At 41.9% G+C, this 21,126-nt stretch overlaps 1 protein-coding gene across 1 annotated transcript; it reads left to right on the forward strand.

Annotated features, from left to right (window-relative positions):
• Positions 1-400: 400 nt before the first annotated feature.
• itgb2 (integrin, beta 2) lies at positions 401-16,186 on the forward strand. Its single transcript, XM_080785605.1, has 17 exons — positions 401-475; positions 764-815; positions 1,381-1,484; positions 3,429-3,633; positions 4,289-4,462; positions 4,967-5,208; positions 5,696-5,854; positions 6,697-6,792; positions 6,923-7,012; positions 7,536-7,673; positions 8,236-8,423; positions 9,401-9,535; positions 10,100-10,185; positions 10,743-10,965; positions 11,608-11,831; positions 12,842-13,008; positions 13,994-16,186. Exons 2-17 carry the CDS (start codon positions 767-769, stop codon positions 14,060-14,062), a joined length of 2,349 nt encoding a protein of 782 aa, XP_080641731.1. The 5' UTR covers positions 401-475; positions 764-766; the 3' UTR covers positions 14,063-16,186.
• Positions 16,187-21,126: the final 4,940 nt, after the last annotated feature.

The following is a 21,126-nucleotide window of genomic DNA, read 5'->3' on the forward strand; positions in this document are numbered from 1 at the left end:
ATGTGAAAATTCCGAAAATATATTCTTTCAGAGCGAACATTTTTAACTCCTGGCCTGGGGGGTTCCCTGGAACAACATATTTTCAGATGGGGCTTGGCGGGCAATTACATATGTTTTGTGGGGGTCCTTGACATGAAAATGTTTGAGAACGACTGACATAGAAACATGAGGTTTTTCAGAAAACTGTTAGGATTAAGAAGACATTTGTAGAATCGTCCTCAGGCCTAAATAGGTTAAGATAATCATCTGGGGACTTCCCAAACATTATTTGGGGACCCCCAGGGGGGGTCCCGACCCCCAGTTTAGGAACCACTGAACTATTATGACAGAGACAGAGCAGATTACACACAAGATACAAGGAGGGGTGGAACAGGCCTGCAGGGTAGGGCCTACTTCCTGAATCCTGTCTTTCTATCTGTGGTGGATTCTCTAACTGTCACAAACGCTGCAGGGTTAACGTTGATGAATCTCTTTTGTAAGTATGCTTTGTATTATTTATTTGTGTTAAATATAAAAAAATGTAATACATGTTATTTATTATTATAGCATACATGATGCTACAGTAGGTCCATTGTTGTACTTGTATCATACTGTAGTTTCAATGTACAGATTATTATTTTTGATAGTATAGGCTATATTGTTTAGAGGCCGAAGCAAAAGTGGAACAATACAATCAAAGTAAAAAAATAAAGTATAGTTAAAAGGGAATAGAAATGATGCGTACATAATGGGATCTAACAAAAGTATTTTTTTTAAAATATAGGAAATGGAGAGATGCATTTTCTTCCTTGTGCTCCTGCTAATGGGTAGAGAGGGTAAGTCAAGATTTGTTTTCACCACATTAGTTAGCCTAATTTAAAGTTAGCCTATAGTATACAGTATGATTTTGCCACAGTCAACATATTCCCTGTGTTATGCTCTGCCCATTGTAACACTAATAATACATTTTATTTATAATGCACTTTACATTCCACGGAATCTCAAGGTGCTATACGTAGCACTTTGAGATTATGTGGAATGTAAAGTGCATTTATAAATCAAATGTATTATTATTAGTATTATTAGACTAGATACTATGAAATGATAAAAGCATATAAGTATCTTTACCCCAGTAAGCTCAGAGCTACTGCCATCTTTCAATAACCTTGTCCCTTTCAGTGGCACATTTAATTTTACACTTAAACTGAACCTCACGATTATTTAAAATCCTTAGAAATCGTAAAAAACAAGCGCCGTAACTCTCTTACAAAGTGTCTTGTGTCTTCTCAATCAATCAATCAAAACGTTATTTGTATAGCACATTTCAAACAGCAAGTGCAACTCAATGTGCTTCACAGTTTACAAATTATATAAACATTAAAGGTCTGTTTGTTGTTGTAGGTTCTTGCCAAGAGGAGGAAAAGGAAACATGCCCTAAGACATCGATAAACTCCTGTGGTGACTGTATCACTTCTGGGAGATACTGTGTGTGGTGCAAACAACCGGTGAGTAAAAAAAGACATTACGATGCATGTGGCCTCATGAAGCAACATTTTCTTCTATATTTTCTGTTCAGAGAATAAGCCCTTTAAAGGCCTAACGTCGAAATAAATAAAAAGTCTTCTGAAAGAATATATATTCAAAGATATTTGTGCCACATTTTCATAGCAATACAAGCTGCTATTTTTCAATAGCTAAAGTATAACATAATGCTTAGTTAAAACACAAACAGGGGTTCCCGTCCAGAATGGGATAAATATCTCTGCTGTCAGGAGGAAACCTCAGAACTCCATGTGAATGTTTCAGGAAATGAAAAATATACATTTTTCAGGAAATTAAGAAAACCTTATATTTTTAAAACAAAGCAATATACAGCTTTAGCAGACATTTTGAGGGTCCAATGGAGTTAAGAGGTTTTGTCCAAAGCACTTTTTACTATACTTTCCATTGGTTCAATATTTTCTAAACAACACACAGATGTGAAGGGTGTTCAATAGCACTGATTTATGCCACACAAAAAAAATGAGTTATGATCCTCCTGACAGCAACGATTATGAAAAAGGGAGAATAAGTTAACATTCAGAGCTGCTGTTATGCACATGCTGAATGGTTGAATGCCACTAGATCCTAAAATCGAGAAGCATGACAGTTGCCATAAGTAACACCCACCAAACAGTATGAGGGCATTTATTTGGCCACAAGACCACAGAATGGAAAGATCATCAGTAGGCTATACCAAACAAGGCAGTATTAGAAGAAGTTAAGTTGAATTTTCTTTCTGCAAATCAGTAAGGACATCACTGCAGGGAAACCAAAAACCCGGAAATGGCAAAACAGTAACATTTCAGAATATGTAAATGCTGTGTCAGAAGGACACAGTGAAAACAGTAAGACGCACGGAAGGGCGAGAAGCGTAGGGCGAGGTATGGCGTGCCGTGCACGCATCCGCCTGCGTGGCGGCAGACTGCTGGGCGAGCACTGGCGCTTTGGCATGGGGGGGTCATATCACCATTCACCATATCAGATCAACATGGAATGAATTCTGTACTGGCCATATATGGAGCCTGTCTTGAGTGTACAGGGTTTTATCAGGTCAGATCAACATATTATGGAATGTCAGCTCCAACAATATCAACAATATGTCAGATCAACCATATGGAACAGGTCAGCTCCATATGTGGAGATCTAAGGGTTGCAGCGAGGTCAGTGTCTTGAGTGTACAGGGTTTGATGAGGGCCCAGGTAGGGCCGGGCCTTCATTTTCGGGCCTGTTGGAACTCTAGTTTTTTCCGGCTGCCAGGCGTGGCTGCACTAATAACTTTGGGGCAGGCGTGTGTTTGAATGGACAGGTATCAGTCAAAAGGGAGACATCGAAGAGGAATGGTGGATGGGGAAGGAATAAGGATCAACATATGGAATGTCAGAACAGGTCAGCTCCATGTATGGAGATCTAGGTTCGAGGTCAGATGGAGGGTTTGCTGGCCAATATTGATGACATCAGAGATCTATACATATATGGGCATTCCCATATATGGGCTTAATAATGCTGATGTCACGTGATGTCACGAGGCATGACCATATATGGAGGCGTGGGGTGACAGACTGACGGGAAATGCAACGTTTTATCATAGTATAAATTAATTTAAAAAATGAATAAGCTGAATGCTCTCAATATCGTTCACGGCAATGTCTTATAGTGTGTCTTTAACCCAAATATGTAATAATCCAGTACACATAAAAACCAATTGTGTGCGTGTGCGTGCGTGCGTGCATTCGTCCCAGAAAAAGGGAGAAGTAGTTCATGTGGTTAAATGCTTTGTGCGTTTGATTGATTGAATAATTTATTGACCGTTTGAAGAAAAAAAAGAGCACAGGGTAAGTATACAGTGTGTGTAGGCCTATAACTATAATAATAGTTCTTCTTTGTATATTTTGCCATGTTGTTGTCAGGATTTCACCCAGCAAGGGGAACAGGACGCTGCTCGCTGTGACACCAGGAGCCAGCTGGAGACGAAGGGCTGCAGTCCGGACCAGATCATATCGCCCGTTAGCAACATTTCAGTGGTGGAGGACGCTCCGCTGTCCGAGTCCTTCAGTGATCAGCGGGAGTCCGTTCAGCTCTCGCCGCAGGAAATCCACCTCAAACTGAGACCTGGTCAGCACTGTTTTTAGTTTTTGTCGACTAAATCTATACGGCTGATTTACTCGACTGAAATGTGTTTCGTCGGGCCTTGATGCCGTCGTAATGACTGATTTTACACTTGCTGAAAATAGCCGATCTACAAGCTCACAACGTGTCGCGCTGCAACCCGTTGTGAGCGTGTAGATCGGCTATTTTCACCATGCAAACAAGTGTAAAATGACTTATACTGGATCTCTTGTAGTCCCTCCCTAACATTTTAGTCTAGTTTTCCTTTTTGACGAAATTGTCAATATACTTAGTCTTAGTTTCACTTTCAGTCATCATCAGCTTAGTTTTCATTTAGTTTCCATTAAACGTCTTAGTTTTAGTCGACGAAATCAACACTGTTGTTGGTCAGTGGAAGCAAAATTGACATGAAGATGAACAGTAGAGAACAAGCGTTATCTTGAATCAAGATAACGCTTGTTCTCGTTTTTTTTACCCCGCTGGGGGGGAAGGGCCGGGGGGTGGGGGAAGCACCCACTGACGTTAGAAGAACCTTACGCGCCTGATCTTGATTATTGTCAGAATTATGCTTTGTGACCTATAAGGTCTTGTGTCTGGAATCATGTGTATTGGGAATATTGTTCCATTCGTGTCAACAGGTTTTTTTTCCCTCTTTCTATAGGGCTGTCAACCACATTTAAAGTGCATTTTAAAAGAGTAGATGGTTTTCCAGTTGATCTCTATTACCTGATGGACCTGTCCAACTCCATGAAAGACGACTTGCAAAATGTCAAAAACCTTGGACAAAACCTTTTTACGGCTTTGAATGCTATCACTCAGCAGAATGCTCAAATAGGTAAGCCAAGGATGTACTATAGCTACCAACAAACAAACACATTTTGTGAGAAACAGTGAACCTTTCATGAAACCAGTGGTGGAAAATAGTACTTTTACTTAAGTACTGTATTTAAGTACAATGTTGAGGTATTACTTGAGCATTTCCAATTTCCAATACTTCCAATTTGTACTTTTACTCCACTACAACTATTTGAAAACTTTAGTTACTAGTTTGGAGATTTTATTTTTTGATTAGAAAACATACATTAACCACTTCAACCCTATAATTTCGGCCATTTGAAAATAGCCGATCTCTGTAGATCTTTTGAAATGGCACATTCTGCACAATGAGTACTTTTTCAATACATTTGCAATTCCGTACTTTTACTAGTAAGTTCTAAATTGCAGTATTGGTACTTTTACTTAAGTAAGACAATATTGATTACTTTTTTCCAACACTGCATGAAACAAACAACTGAATATTTAGATGGGGGTAAATAACGGTTATGTCTGGACACTGCAGGATTCGGCGCTTTCGTGGATAAGACGGTCCTGCCCTTCACCAACACCAACATAGACAAACTGCAATGGCCGTGTGAAGAGAAAGACACACACTGTCAGGCTGCCTTTGGCTTCAGGCATGTCGTCAGCATAACTGATAATTCAGAGAAGTTCAAGAGCGAGGTGGAAAAGCAGAATATCTCTGGGAACCTGGACTCCCCCGAAGGGAGTTTTGACGCTATAATGCAAGCTGCCGTCTGCGTGGTAAGAGCACACCTGCTAATAATGAAGGGATAATAAGTGGTTCCCAAACCCTTTCATGTCAAGGACCCCCAAATTGACACTAATGAGCCTCCCATTTGAAGAGATATAGCCCTATCTCCCCATAAGAGAAGATCTTTATGGTTCTAGCAGTGATTCTCAACCCGTTCAATTTCAAGGACCACCCCAGTTTGAAATGCATATTAGTCTACGGACCCCCATTTAATGGCATTGCTATATCTCTGGGACCCCAATTTATATTGTAAAAAGCAATGTTAATTTAACTCTGAGAGTGTACAAATTGAACCAAATGGAGAGTTACAGACCCATAAGGGTTCATATATGGTTCCAAACTATCATTTTTTTGGGGACCCCACTGGAACTCCCTCAAGGACCCCTGGGGGTCCCCGGACCCCACTTTGGGAACCACTGTGTTATAGTGTTTCATATCCAAGTTGCTCCCAAACATGTTGTTGTTGTTGTTGTTCAGGGCGAGATAGGTTGGAGGAACAGCAGCACGAGGCTGATTGTGCTTACCACCGACGATGGATTTCACATGGCGGGGGATGGTAAACTGGCCGGTATACTGGAGCCAAATGACGAGCAATGTCATTTGGTAAACGGTCTTTATGGCATGAGCAAGGAAATGGTATGTGTTGGGATTTAAATTAGTTTATTTTTTTCCTTTGTGTTTTGCCTATAGTATTCTTAATGTATAGGCTATACTCTTTAGTTTTCGTCATTGGAAATAGGTAGTCGACGAACATTTTTCATCTTAGCTTTAGTCGACGAAATGACGAAATCAACACTGCAGTATAGGAACTGTATAGTGTAGGGAGGAAAAGCGTTGTGACATCACATGATCCTTGCAACAGATGTAATCTAAGGTAATGTAATGTAACGAAACAGGACTTAACGAGTGCTATGATGTTGCATGGCCTAGCAGTACAGTAAGGTTACGGACAAAAATGCATATACATTTTAAGTGGTTTGAAGTTGATCAAACTTAGGGCCGATTCATACTCCTATTTACGCTGTTTCGGCCCTGTAGTGCCGAAATGATTTCGGCTCGTCAGACATTTTCAGTAGCACCGAAGAGCCGACTTTAGGACGGTAACCGTCCCCCCGAACCTCAAATGACGTCAAATTGTAGGCTCTACAGAGCCGAACCGACTTTTATTCGGCTCTAAAATAGGAGTATGAATCGGCCCATAGAGTTAGATTGTGTTAAATACAGTATGATAAAAATGCTAAAGAATTGAAACGGAAATGGCAGCTTCCTTACTCGGATTTCGGGAGGTGTAGTTCCAGACTCTATATATATATATATATATATAGCATTCGGAGATTGTGGAATTGTAAAATAAAATAAAGGCAAAAGCCACACAAAAAACATAAAAAAAAGAAACACAGGGGTCATTATAATCTGCTGAAGTATGATGTTGTTTTGACGTTTTGTGAGTGTTTAATCAAACATATATCTCTTTGCAGGACTACCCATCTGTTGGTCAATTAGCTACACAATTGGAAATAAATCATATTCAGCTCATCTTTGCTGTGACAAGAGAAATGGAGAAAGTATACACGGTAAATATGTTTTAACTGTTTGTGTCTATACTTTTTTACAGTTTTACAAACTTTGCTTTGTGGTATAATTTACTATTGGATACCGTTACGATGTTATTGTAATGGACCTTTCTTTCATCTCTTATCACAGGAACTCAGTAAAATGTTTCCAAAGTCGGTGGTGGGAGTTCTGTCAGACGATTCTGATAATGTTGTTGAACTGATCAAAGACGCATACAACGTGAGTTTTAAAATCTTCCCTATATACTTGCCCTGATAGCATGTTTGATCTTTTCGCGTTTGGGTAAAAAAATAGTGACGCCCTTGGCTTGGGAGATTGACAAGCTACGGCCCACATTTGTTTTGTATACCCACATCGTCTACTCCGGCCTTTGTGAACACGCCAGACAGTTTTTAAGTTGCTTGATTGTGTATTTAGATATTTGACATACATTTTAGCTTCCCATACAAACCCATTGTAACTTCAAACTCCTTGTAATGAACTTTTGTAATATATTCATTACAAAAACCCGCCCGTGGTTCTATAGCGACCGATATTGTCCTTCTAAAACGTGAAAGTCCAAAATAAACCGTGCAGCGCTACTGCGTTCTGTCTTCCTGCGTGGTGATTGGTGAAGCAGTGAATATAGGGGAACCATTTACTCGAATTACCCGAAAAGATATATCCATATGCTCGCCTCTCGTCTCCGCATTCTTCAAAGTCGGTTTAACAAACCAGCCATGCTTTGTTTGTCTACCAACAGAGCTTGTCATCCAAAGTCATTCTGAAGCACGGCGACCTCCCTAAGGGTGTGAAGGTGACCTACACCCCCATTTGTCCTCATCCAGGACCCGCGGGCGACACCACAGGGGTCTGTGAGAAAGTGGGTGTGGCAAAGGAGGTACGTTTGAACACATTTTGGTTACACACAAATGTGCACAAATGTGCGCACACGCACGCACGCACGCACACACATAGTGGCAGAGCTGCACCCCAAAAAGTTAATATTACACAGTATGACGTCACATTAACAATTGAAGTATTGTTCTGTTACCCTGTAGTAGGTGTATAGGCTATAGCGACGCGTTGTGAGCTTGTAGATCGGCTATTTTCAGCAAGTATAAAAAAATCAGTCATTATACGACGGCATCAAGGCCCGCCGGAATACATTTTAGTCAACTAAATCTACGGTTGATTTAGTCGACTAAAATGTATTTTGGCGGGCAAAATACATCTTATGATAACATATGAGTCTCATCATATTCAGTCGACTAAAACTAAACAAAACACTAAGACATTCCATGGTGACTAAAATGTGACTAAAACGAACGGAAAACTATTCAAAAGAGTATGACTAAAACAAAAAAAAAATCTAAATTTGCTGCCAAAAACAAACACTGGTATATCAGTCACGGAATGAAGATAATAATTCACCGTCTGAACCGTCTTCAACCCCCCCCCAGATTTCCTTTGATGTCACTGTGACTGCAGACCGCTGTATGGAGGAGCCCTCCGTTTTCAAAATCAGCCCGCAGGGCATCGAGGACGAGCTGAAGGTGACCATATCGACGCACTGTGACTGTGACTGCAATGACCGTCCTGATGCCGCCGCCTGCGACGGCAACGGCCGGCTCACCTGTGGCACATGCAAGTAAGCCATGAGGAGACGTGGGTGCATGGGAGGGCTTATTTACTGTTTCTCACCTGTCTGTGGCACATGCAAGTAAGCCATGAGGAGACGTGGGTGCATGAGAGGGCTTATTTACTGTTCCTCACCTGTGGCACATGCAAGTAAGCCATGAGGAGACGTCGTGGGTATACATGAGAGGGCTTATTTACTGTTCCTCACCTGTGGCACATGCAAGTAAGCCATGAGGAGACGTCGTGGGTATACATGGGAGGGCTTATTTACTGTTTCTCACCTGTGGCACATGCAAGTAAGCCATGAGGAGACGTCGTGGGTATACATGGGAGGGCTTATTTACTGTTTCTCACCTGTGGCACATGCAAGTAAGCCATGAGGAGACGTCGTGGGTATACATGGGAGGGCTTATTTACTGTTTCTCACCTGTGGCACATGCAAGTAAGCCATGAGGAGACGTCGTGGGTATACATGGGAGAGCTTATTTACTGTTTCTCACCTGTGGCACATGCAAGTAAGCCATGAGGAGACGTCGTGGGTATACATGGGAGGGCTTATTTACTGTTTCTCACCACATGCAAGTAAGCCACGAGGAGACGTGGGTGCATGGGAGGGCTGTACTGTTGTTCCTTCAATCGTTCAAGTAACATTTGTATATAGAGTATTGTCTGTATCAGTGTTGTTTTTGGCAGCAATTTTATAGTTTTAGTCATTGTCTCTCCTTTGAATAGTTGTCAAGGTTTTAGTCACCCGGAATGTTTTAGTGTTTAATAGTCTAGCTTATTCGACTAAATATCATAAGATTTTAGTCGGCTAAATCTACAGTTGATTTGGTCGACTGAAATGTGTTTTGGCGGGCGTTGATTTTACACTTGCTCAAAATAGCCGATCTACGACTTGCAGACGTAGACTCCGTCTTTAAGTCTATATGTATATTATTTTGACATTTCAGTTGCTCGCTCCAATACATAATGTTCTGTCTGCAGTTGTGACTCCGGCTTTGTGGGGCAGAAGTGTCAGTGTGAGATTGGAGTCAAGGACTTGAGCTCCCTGGAGGCGTCTTGTCGGAAGAACGGCTCACTCGACACTTGCGAGAGCCGTGGAGAATGTCTGTGCGGCAGGTATGTACAGCACGTCTCTAAATGTTATGATGAATTGAAAACGGTGGACCCTCCTGTAAACAAGTGTAATGCTTTGTTTATGGCGTCGTCCACTCACAGTTAAAGGGACACTTCACCCTTTTTTGCAAAAGAATATATGTAAATGACGTTTAGAAGATTTAGAACACTTTCCTGGGGGTCTTTATGTGTGTACTATAGTGGTTTTAGATATTTTAGATTTTAGCAGTGAGCCCAGTGTCTCTGATGTCATCAACACGGGGCTCATCACTTCCTTCCTGGACTACAATTCCCATAATGCTTTGGTGCACTGCTACTCCTTGTGGATAGGGGGGAGGGCTGTCTGACTATAAGACAACATGTAGTCCAGGAAGGAAGTGTCATGGCTCACTGCTAAAATCTTATCTAAAACCACATATTACACACATTAAGACCCCCCTTTTTTGCAAAAAGGATAAAGTTTCCCTTTGTATTTAGTTGTGCTTGAAATGTACTGTAATTCTGCAAACAATAAATACTTCAATCAATCAATCAATCAATCAATAAATCAATCAATCAATCAAAAAGGTGCCTGTGCCACGGAAGCTACCACGGTGCCCACTGCGAATGTGACGACGAACACTGCGAGAAGTTCCAGAATAAACTCTGTGGAGGTACGTACTGTATACTGTAGTGCCTCAAAAAGTACTCAATTGTTTTACTTAAGTAAAAGTACCAATACTGGAATTTAGAACTACTTTGTTATGAGTAAAAGTTTGCAGTGGAGTAAAAGTAAGAAAATTGGCTCTGCGATGTAGTGGTAGTAGAAGTAAAAAATACTGGAAATTGGAAATACTCAAGTAAAGCACAAATACCTCAAAATTGTCATGCAGGACACCAATTACTAGCCTCGGAAACCCAGACGTTTTTATTTCCAGGGAGAAAAAAAAGTCTGGGTCTGAGTCCACTTCAATTCGGCATAGAGTAGCGCAAACATTGCTCACTCTCTGCTGATTTCTGATTGTCTGCACCTTTGTAAAATTGACATACACACGCACACATGTACACACACACGCTCCTCTCTCTCTCTGTCGCTCTAATAGTCTCATGTCGCGCAGCTGCGCATATATTCTCCCGGCGGATCCTGCCGGGAGCTGCCTATGCCATAAAAAGCATAGGTGAGTTCCAGGCTACCAATTACTGACTCTGCCCGTCCTTCTCCTCTTTAAAGGGAATGGCAAGTGTGGCTGTGGCATTTGTACCTGCAATGACGGATGGCAGGGCTCGGCCTGTAACTGTGCAAAGTACGACAAGGACTGTCGCACCCCCGGGAGCACGTCCGTGTGCTCCGGCAGAGGCCAATGCGAGTGCGGCCGGTGCAAGTGTGACCGCGGATACCAGCTGCCCTTCTGCATGCAATGTGACAGCTGTGACGATTACTGTGTGACCAACAGGTAAGAAGGGGTGGGAGTGTCACAGATCTTTTTTTTCCTTCTTTTTTTCACCATTTTCTTTTAACTTTAAAGGGGGTGTCAGTGATTTCAGTCAAAAACCCTTAGGTTTCGTTTTTTGCCTTGGGACACAAGCTTTCATCCAATCAGGATAGAGAACAAAAACGAAACCTAAGGTTTTTTGACCCCCAGGGGTTAACTGGGGACAGGGAGGAACTCCTTATATGGTCAGCACACTCTATAGTAGAGAGGATTATCACAACAAAACAAAAAAATAAGTGATATTTGAATTAAGTGAAATCACTGACTCTACCTTTAACACTCAAAAGTAGTATACAAAATGTACAAATAGGCTCTACCGTCTACCTTACAAGCTATAGACGGGGACACATCATACACAAATGTATTATAGCACTAAAAGTGGTTCTTTGCAGGTGGCTCATAATCACAGAAGAAGATCTTTTGGTGCTATATAGTATACCTATCTTAAAGTGTTATAGGACTTTTGTCAAATGTTCTCTATTCTATGATTATTCTATCAATTATACTCTTGACATTTTGTGGGGTGCATTAATTAAGGCCAGGCCTGCATGTTGAGTTGCACAGCGAACTTGTCTGATATGATGTCAATCTTTTCTTTTTCAGAGACTGCATTGAATGTCTGGCTTACGACAACGGCCCCTTGAAGAAAACCTGCGCAGAGTCGTGCACAAGCGTCAACCACACAGAGGTGACCGAATTCACGCTAACAAAGAGATGCAAACAGAAGGACTCTGAGGACTGCTGGATGTTTTACAGTATCGAACAACTGGACAGTGAGGACGGAAAAGCTAGATACAGAGCTGAGGTCAAACCTATTGGGACCAGAGGTAAATACAACTTTTTTTTAATACTTGTAGTTAAAATAGCGTACTGCCAGGGTTTTATTGCGCATAACACTTACTTTGAAGAGCCAAATATCTGTAATCGCATGTTACAGTGACAAACTGCTGTGTGTGGTGTCTTGACCAGTTGTTGTTCTCTCGGTCGGTGGTGGAAAAACCTGACCGTGAGTATCACAGCGCCTGCTACAGGCCGTGGAAAATGCTTGTCTGGGCCAGAAACTGCCCCTCAATGTCGTTTCTGAGATACAGGGCTTTGAATGCACAGCTTAGAATAGAAGTGGATGCGCGTGTATTTTCAAAATGGCCGCAGCCACTGTCCTACTTGCATGTTGTTGTGTTAGCGAATGGTGGCTACCGATATCGAATCAAATCATGGATTAAAGAATGTAAACCCTGGAACACGAGAGTCTTGTGTTTGGCGGGCTAGGGTACTAATTTAACCCTCCGTGTTCGCCGTTTCTGGCAGGCTCCGTGTTAACACGGAGTTCAATTTATGAACTACTTTAAACTTGGTGTCCGAGTGTATATATTCGTACGTCTCTAAATGTTATGATGAAATGAACAAGGTGGACCCTCTTGTAAACGAGTGTAATGCTTTATTGGGTCTTCCACTGACTCCACTCGCAGTTGGGTTTTGTATTGATTCAATGTCCGTGTCCCTAATTTTGGACATGGCAGCTGAAACTTTTCAGATTTTTATTTTTATTTTTAAGAATTGCAAGATGTTCAAAAAAGCTGTGATATTTTCACTATTCTTCGGACAACAAAAAAGTATTTTAGGACTTGTGGTTAAATTGCACCTAGTCTTGCATGGCCAGACTGATGCCTCCATAGAGTTATGAACTGTTGCCTCCCACGATTTTAAAATGTTTCCAGTCATACATTCTGAGATTGTGGAATAGTTGTCTGATTACGCGAGACTATATTGCAGCTAAAACTACAGTATTACAGACTTATACAAGCCCATGATGAACCATTTTTCTTTATATTCATAGAATGCCCCTTGTTGACAAACTTCTACCTCATCATCTTGATCTCCGTTGTGAGTGTGGTTGTCATCGGCTTCCTCTTACTGGCGCTCGTCAAAGGACTCATCACCCTAAACGACCGCAAGGAGTTCAAGAAGTTCGAAAACGAGAGGAGGAATCCCACCTGGGCAGAGGTGAAACTTACTATTATATAAATATTGTCTATACTTTGTAGATTTTGAATATCATTACAAAACATATACCCTGCACTTCACTTTTGAAAATAGCCGATCTACAAGCTCCCCCAATGTGTCTGATTTACAAGCTCACAATGTGTCCGATCTACAGGCTCACGATGTGTGTCGCGATGGGACGCATTGTGAGCTTGTGTAGATCTGCTATTTTCAAACGATTTGTGTACATTGTATACATTTGACAACTTGTGAAATTTGTACTTTCTACTTGAAGTACTTTTTGATATCAATACTTTTGTACTTTTACTGTGAAGTTGTTGTTTTTTTCTGACTTTTAACAGAGCAAGCTATTTCTACATCGCAGCATTGATACTTAAGTCAAATATTTTAGTACTTTTCCCACCATGGCCACCATTGCTAGTTTTTTTTAAATGTTCTAAAATGTTCTAAAATCGTCAATCTACAAGCTCACAACACGTTGCGTCGCGACACGCTGTGTGAATTATTTTTGAATATATGAAGTTTAAAATTGTATTATTATTATTACTGTGAAATCCAAGTACAATGGCGAATAGGAAAAAAATAGATAGTAAGTTAACCAATTTAGCTGGGAACCCCCTGGAGCCCCCCTCAAGGACCCCCTGGAGCCCCCCCGTCAAGGACCTCTGTGGTTCCACGGAACCCACTTGGAGAATCGCTGCCTTACAATGGCCTCCTATGTCCTACTACTACTGTATGTCTCTGCTGTCCGGAGGAAACCTCATAACTCCAAAATGTTCATTTTTCAAGGAAATAATATAAATGAAAAAGGTTTCGAATTGCAGGCGTCCGTCCGTCAGTGCCCTTTGAGAGCAGTTTTGAAGGAGGGATTTGCATGTCATAATGGCTGTTGTATAAGGCATTCCACAACATCATGTATAGCCATTCTCCCCTATAGCATGTACAAATATGGAAACTAACGGGAGGGTTTTTGTCCCCTCAACAGGCTGACAACCCGATGTTTGTGAAAGCCACCATCACCACGGCAAACCCCATGTTCACTGGAGGAGAGTGACCGCTGCCCTGCACACACACAGCCAATCTATACTGGACTACGGTGGTTCTCAATATCTTTCACTTCCAGGACACTGTTTGATGTGCATTAGTAGGCCATGGACCATTATGCAGACCGCAGCCATCTTACCATATAAGTTAATGGCAAGGTGCTAACAAGGTGCAACTTCCTAATGGCAGCCCCTTCATCCAAACAGAAAAGTCCTCTCTGATTGTATTACACAACGTCAAACTCACCAACGTTGCAGCTGTATACGGAAAGCTTGAATTATTCTCTTTCTATCCTCAAAGTGTTTGTTTCATAAAAATTCACTGTAGACATATTATGAGCTACTTTCTGTCCTTGCAGGTGATTAAGTGTTGCAGTTTGGAAGTGCTCGTTAGATATCACTCAACTCCCCTACGCACCACCTGCTTTGAATTTGCAAATACTGTAATGCAGGAGGCAGTGGGACGTTGCTTTACTGAAAACGAGTGCTTCCAAACTCTGATGGCAAGATGGCCGCTGTCTGCAAATGGTCAATAGACATTCATTTGATTAAAAGAATATATATGTCAGCGACTCCAATCTACACTGTAAAATCTTCGGTGTTTATTGAACTCTGAGAGTGGAGAAATGGAACCAAATGGACCCTTACAGGTGCATTTGGTTCCATTTGTCCACTCTCAGAGTTACAGACTCGCTATACGGTCCATTTGCACCCCTGGTGGTCCCCAGACCCGATGCTGTACTGTACATGTAATGTGGAGGGGAAGGAACTGGAATATTGTTGCACTTTCATGTCTTTAAGATGGCAACGATTTACATTTACTCAGGTACATCCTGTAAGTATCTTTTAGAATAAATTGTAGTTTAGTTTTAATGCAACATCATTTTCACTTTTACTCAAGTATATCTATGAAGAAATGTTTTCCAACTTTCATTGTTTAAACGATGTGGCTTGCAGTTTTACCCATGTTTTATTCTTCAGAGACTAGAAATATTGTTATATTTTTAGATGCAGACGACCCTTAATTGACCTATAGCCAAGCCCCTCCTCAAACTGCTATGGTCCAATCACAGCTAACCATAACGTGGGTTAGACAAACCTCTCCACCAATAGTTTTCCTATATGATAAAACATTGTTTTAAAAAATAAATGCCACGCACATATCTTTCCAGTGCATACGGCAGGCCTTGTTGACGGATTTGGGAGAGATTTTGAAGGTCTGGTGCCAAAAATGAACCAGTATTTAATGTGTAAAATCCATATTTACATTGGAATGAATGAGCTCGGCTGGAAAGTGTCCAAGTGGGAGAGGCTTAAAGGTGAACTGAAATCTGTCTTGTTTTTGTTTTTTACCACCACATGTTGTCTATATATATATATATATATGAGACCACCTATGGTCATTAGGTGAGAGCTCATTTGCCAAATACTTCTTCTATGTACACATTCACAGTCAGGTTCCTTCTGGTAATTGTCATCACTGTCCAGTATAACTTTTAAATTTGAAACCAAGTTCTTCCCCGCCATTTCAGATTATGGTTGTAATTTCATGCAGGACTATATAGTCTGGACTATATTATTGGCAAAAAATATACTGTAGGAGGGCCATTCGGAACCAGTAGATGTCCGTTTCAATCAAAGTAACCAGTGTCTATACATACCCTCAATTTAAGTACTTTGGGATCGAGGTGGTTATTAATGTTCTCGCTGAGGAGGTGACATTGACAAGAGAACAGTTCTGCATTTTGTCTTCTTGGCACACTTCTGCATTTTGTTATGGAGGAACATGCATGGTTGCCTCGCTTTTTTAAATTACTTTGTTTATATTACACAAAAATCATCCTATACATTCTCTAGATCCGTTGACTATAGTTAATTTCCCCTCGTTCTCTCTGACTAAATACCTCAAATGCATATGTACATATTTGTATTGTGTTGTGATGCAACTGGAATGTATGTTATCTACCTTGTTATTATGTTACATTTGCTTATTGAATATGTCTGTGTGTGTGTATGATAACAATGTAATGATACACACACATTTTTCTATTTTAGTTATTGCTAGGCCTGCTTACTGCATGGTCTGTAGACTTTTGTATCTGCAAAATATCACAAATAAACTAGAGATACTTGTTCAGTACAATCGAAAGCCTTTCATTTTGCTCTTTCCCATCGGAGGTTAGATAGGCTACTTTAGAAAGACTATATCTACCCAGCAAATTTTGATTTTAGTTTTAGTCATAGTCTCTTGAATAGGTTTCATTTAGTTTTAGTCACATTTTAGTCACCTGGAATGTTTATGTGTGTTAGTCTATAGTTTGTTAGTCATAAGATTTTAGTCAACTAAATGTACAGTTGATTTAGTCGACTGAAATGTATTTTGGCGGGCCTTGATGCCGTCGTAATGATTGTTTTTACATTTTCTGAAAATAGCCGATCTACAAGCTCACAACGCTTCGCAGCGTGACGTGTTGTGAGCTTGTAGATCTGCCAACAAAAAGCCTCAAATCATGAACACAGTGTGCAATTTACGTGAAATCTTTCACAGACTTTCTACTAGGTTGAAGAATATATCCCACCCTTTTCACATTGGCCGGCCTGTTATAGGGTACCAACAGGTGGAACACATTTTTGGAACAAAACGCCTCAAATCATCCAATTCGAAGAAGTAAGAAGTAGTAAGAACAAATGGCACGCTTTTCACATTGGCTTATTATAGCGCCACCAGGAGGCCACAACCTGACATGCCCTGGTGCCCTGAGGGGCACCTTTTCTAGTTGTTTTTTGTTACCTGAGACTGCCTTTTGAGCTTGTAGATCTGCTATTTTCAATAGTTTGGGTCGCGGGCAAAAACATTTTTAGGAACCACTGCCTCTACCCTCCTGCCCTCTGTGGATCAAACCTCTGCGACCACATGCAGCACTTGGGCACAAAACGAGTCTCAGAGCTGAAAACGTATATATAAGTATAGGCCTACAGCTGTTCATTATTAGTCCTTATAGGCCTACCTTCAACTGAGCTGTAGTTACGTAAGAGAGTCATGGGAACCTAACAGGGTCCAGAGTCCTCCTGGAAGAACCCACCTTATTCTGGCATCCACTAGGAAACACACAGTGGCACTGCTGTCTCTCTCTCTCTCTCTCTCTCTCTCTCTCCCTCTCTCTCCCTCTCCCTCTCCCTCTCCCTGCTCCATGTGTCTGGTCGGTACTTTGGTTAATGAGTTGAGAAGCAGACAAGGTTGACAAGGTTGGAAAGACTATTAGCGACCATCCAGGAGACACACGTATACACGTTCGTCTGTGACCTCACCTTCACGCAAGCAGGTAAGCAATAATGTTTGACTGGCGCAGCAGGTGCCATAATGTTTGTTCAGCGCTCAACCATTTTCCTCATGCTGTGTTGTGTTGTGTGGTCCTTTTGTGTCGTCAGCTGGCTCTGTTGTCGTGTGGCTTTGGACACAGGCAGGCAGATGATAATGCACATATTATCATGGCGTCATCAATACAGTAGCATGAAGTCAGACCATTTGGAAGTCACATTATATCACTCTATGGTCTTTTATGGTTGTACAGTTTAGAAGTGTTCTCCTCTGCCGGTCATGTGTTTGGGTAGTTCTTCTCACCACTGGTTTCTTGTGGAGTTGTTTTTCAGCGTCATTCATTGTAAAGATAAAACCATGCATTGCCTGCATGTGTGTGTGCGTGCGCGTGTCTATAGACCTGATACTGCATCAGTGGGTGCACTCTTTGTGAACTTCTCTCCCGGTGCAGGCTATATAATACATCTCATGCATGTACACAAACGTGTCTATATGTGTGTGCACTGATGCATGTGCTCATAACATACACCAGTAGGCCTACAGTATGTGTGCTTGTGTGCGTGCGTGCGTGCGCAGCACCGTCAGGAGAAGACCGTAACCTTCCCTATAGTTGGGAATGTTCCCATGTTACTCTCGTCTCTAATCAGCAGCATTTCGGAAAGGGGGGCTCCTGTGTCCAAGTTGCTGCATGACTTCAGTTTAACAAAAGCTGGCAGAGCCCCCCCATTACGGACTAACGCACGAGAGTGCATCTCTCGGCCGGCCAGCCTCTCCTCTCTCTCCTCTCTCCCCTCTTTATTTAATGGCCTGCCGAATTCTCTTGAACTATGCCGAAGTGTTCGACGATAGGCCCCGATGCCCTGGTCCAAATGGGCCTCATCAGAGGGATGGTTGAATGGTCCAGTTCTTCTGAGACAGAGGAGCCAGTGTGGACAGCACAGCATGCAACAGGAGAGAGAGAGAGAGAGAGAGAGAGAGAGAGAGTGCATGGGGGGAGAGAGAGGGGGGATGAGGTCGAGTCAGGTGCTTTAAAAAACCCTTCAAGACCCGGATATATTTCTACTAGCAAAAAAAGAGATTTCAACCTTTCGGATGGATGGTGTCGTAGGAGTAGGCTACTTTGGAGAGGAAAATATTAAAATAAATGTTTTGTGCAAATGTTACGCACATTCATAATAATTATTCATATTAATAATTAATAATTTACATTTGGGGGATATATTTCACAAGAACAAATCTACATGTTCTAGATATTGCAGGCATTTTACTTACTTTTTTGTTGAAGAGAGGTTAGCTGCATGTACAGCAGTATATAAACAACATTTAGCAATAGTTCAGAGGAACTAAGTTCAAATACCGTTGCTGTCAGGAGGAGGAAACCTCCTTTTTTATATAAAATCTGTTGTATTGAAGACCCTTTACGTTGGTTAAAAAATAAAAAGTGCTTTGGACAAAACCTCTTAACTCCATTGGGCCCTCAAACTCTCGCCCTAGCAATTGACAATATATATAAAGTCGCAATACCAACTTTGATGAGGCGGTATTGCTTTGTTTTAACTTTTATAAATATATGTTACTTTTTTTCCATTTCCTGAAAAATTGACATTTTGGAGTTAAGTGGTTTCTTCCCGACAGCAGAGATATGTTTCTTTAGAAATAAGTTAAATAAACCATTCACAGACAAATATATGTCTCACCGAGATGAAGGAAAATCAGCGAATTCTCCGAAAGGTAACAGCCGGAAGGATTCTCAATCGCTAAAATCTGCCTAACCTCAACAGAAGATGCTGTGTGTGTGTGTGTGTGTGTGTGTGTGTGTGTGTGTGTGTGTGTGTGTGTGTGTGTGTGTGTGTGTGTGTGTGTGTGTGTGTGTGTGTACATGCGTGCGCGCGTGCGTGCGTGTGTGCGTGCGTGTTAACATTATGCATTCCACTTAGAGTTGGGAGTTTCTCATGCAGTGTTACGACGAATAATCCTGGACCTGAAAATGTAAGACATTTTAATCTGCTGTATGCCACCAGTTACCCGAAGGGCTCACTGAGGAGTTAAACCCAACACAAAAGCCATCTGTTTTACTTTGAAGTCCAAGAGGTTTTGTCATGAGGCCAGGGCCGAGCAATATTCCACTCATTTGAATACTTATAGGCTACTTCATTTATGCAGCATTACGCAGAGGCGGGGATTGAACCCGGGGCTCCCACTCGCCAGACCAACTCGCAACCTGTCGTGCCGTAGCTGGGGCTACAATCCCCCCCCACCAGTCTTTGAAGCACGTCCTCGCGCTTCTCACTTCACACACCACGGACCACCGCACACGATGTCCCTCACGCGAGGATATCGCACGCTCTCCACATCCTGCCGACTATACGCCAGATTGTATAGCATTGCGCTTAAGCATGGGATTGAACCGCGGGCGGGGCTCAGCCCTATATTGGTTAGCGCGTTGGTCTGGCGATCGAGTATGGGAGCCCCCGGGTTCTCATCCCCGCTTCTGCGCAATGCTATACATTGACACGGTGCATGCGCTTTTAAAGGAGAAATGTCAGTCACCATTGCGAGGGAACAAAATAACCTTTGAGCAGAAAATGACACAATTAACAAGACACCACAGACAAGGTGAAATATTAACAGACACACATTAACCACGTGAGCTATAGTGTGGGAAATTGAAAATAACGGAGGCGGCTGTTTTGATGCGCGGCGTGTGGTGGGCTTAAGGGGCCAGAGGGGATACCATGGTCAAAAAGGATTTAAAGGAGTATAGTTCCCACTTCCCACCCAAAAGATGACTTATTTTCCATCAATTATAGGCTACACTTACACACCCTATAGTAAGCTTTGAATTCATGGAGATTTTCTTTGTTTTAGTCACATTCCAAAGCCAATCATTTGATGGTGAGGCCCTCGACGTTTAGCTGGAGCGCATGCCAGACCGCCGGGATGGACAACCCGTCCTGGCGTGGACTTGCATCTCCCCCAGGGACGTGCATCAGTTTGATTAATTGATTCAGACCGATTCATTAATCGGTCCGATTAATCGGTCTGTCTTTACAGATAAACAAGCCCAAAATAACAGTTTGAACAGATCTACAAGCTCACAATATTAAATATAAAGGCACTAAAGTTAAATCTGACTTGCCTAAGCCTGTAGTTTGCAGACACCCTGTTAACATGTATTTTTCAGAATGGACAATAATTATATCGTATATCGATATGGGACAAAATGTCTCATCGGCACATCCCTAATGTGTATGTGTATATATACACCCTCTCAGTGTTCAATTAATCATAAAATCCTATGCCAAATAAGAGCAGACTCTCAGATGTGAAGGTGTAAACAGCAGTAAAGGTGTGGTACAGAGTGGGAAGGCGACATGGGTAAACTGCAGCCAGGCAGACGACAGGCACCTGTATGCATATTTTCACCTCAGCTTGGGGCCAGTGAGACAATTACAATGTGCACTTATGAGTGTGTGTGCGTGCGTGCGTGCGTGTGCGTGCATGCGTCGTGTGTGTACAGTGTGCAATTTTCCATGTATGTGTGTTTCAACAGAGAAGCATTGAGTGAGAGCGTGAGGTGAGAGAGAGAGAGAGAGAGAGAGGCGGTGAGGGAGTGTGCGTGTGTGCATATGTGTGTGCATGTGTGTGTGTGTGTGTGAGAGAGAGAGAGAGAGAGAGAGAGAGAGAGAGAGAGAGGGAGAGAGAGAGAACCTGAGGCAAAGTCCATGTGTAATAAAAGGTATTAAGCTTAGCTCC

This window comes from Protomyctophum bolini (genome assembly GCF_963924005.1).
Source record: "Protomyctophum bolini genome assembly, chromosome: 16".
Taxonomy (NCBI): Eukaryota; Metazoa; Chordata; class Actinopteri; order Myctophiformes; family Myctophidae; genus Protomyctophum; species Protomyctophum bolini.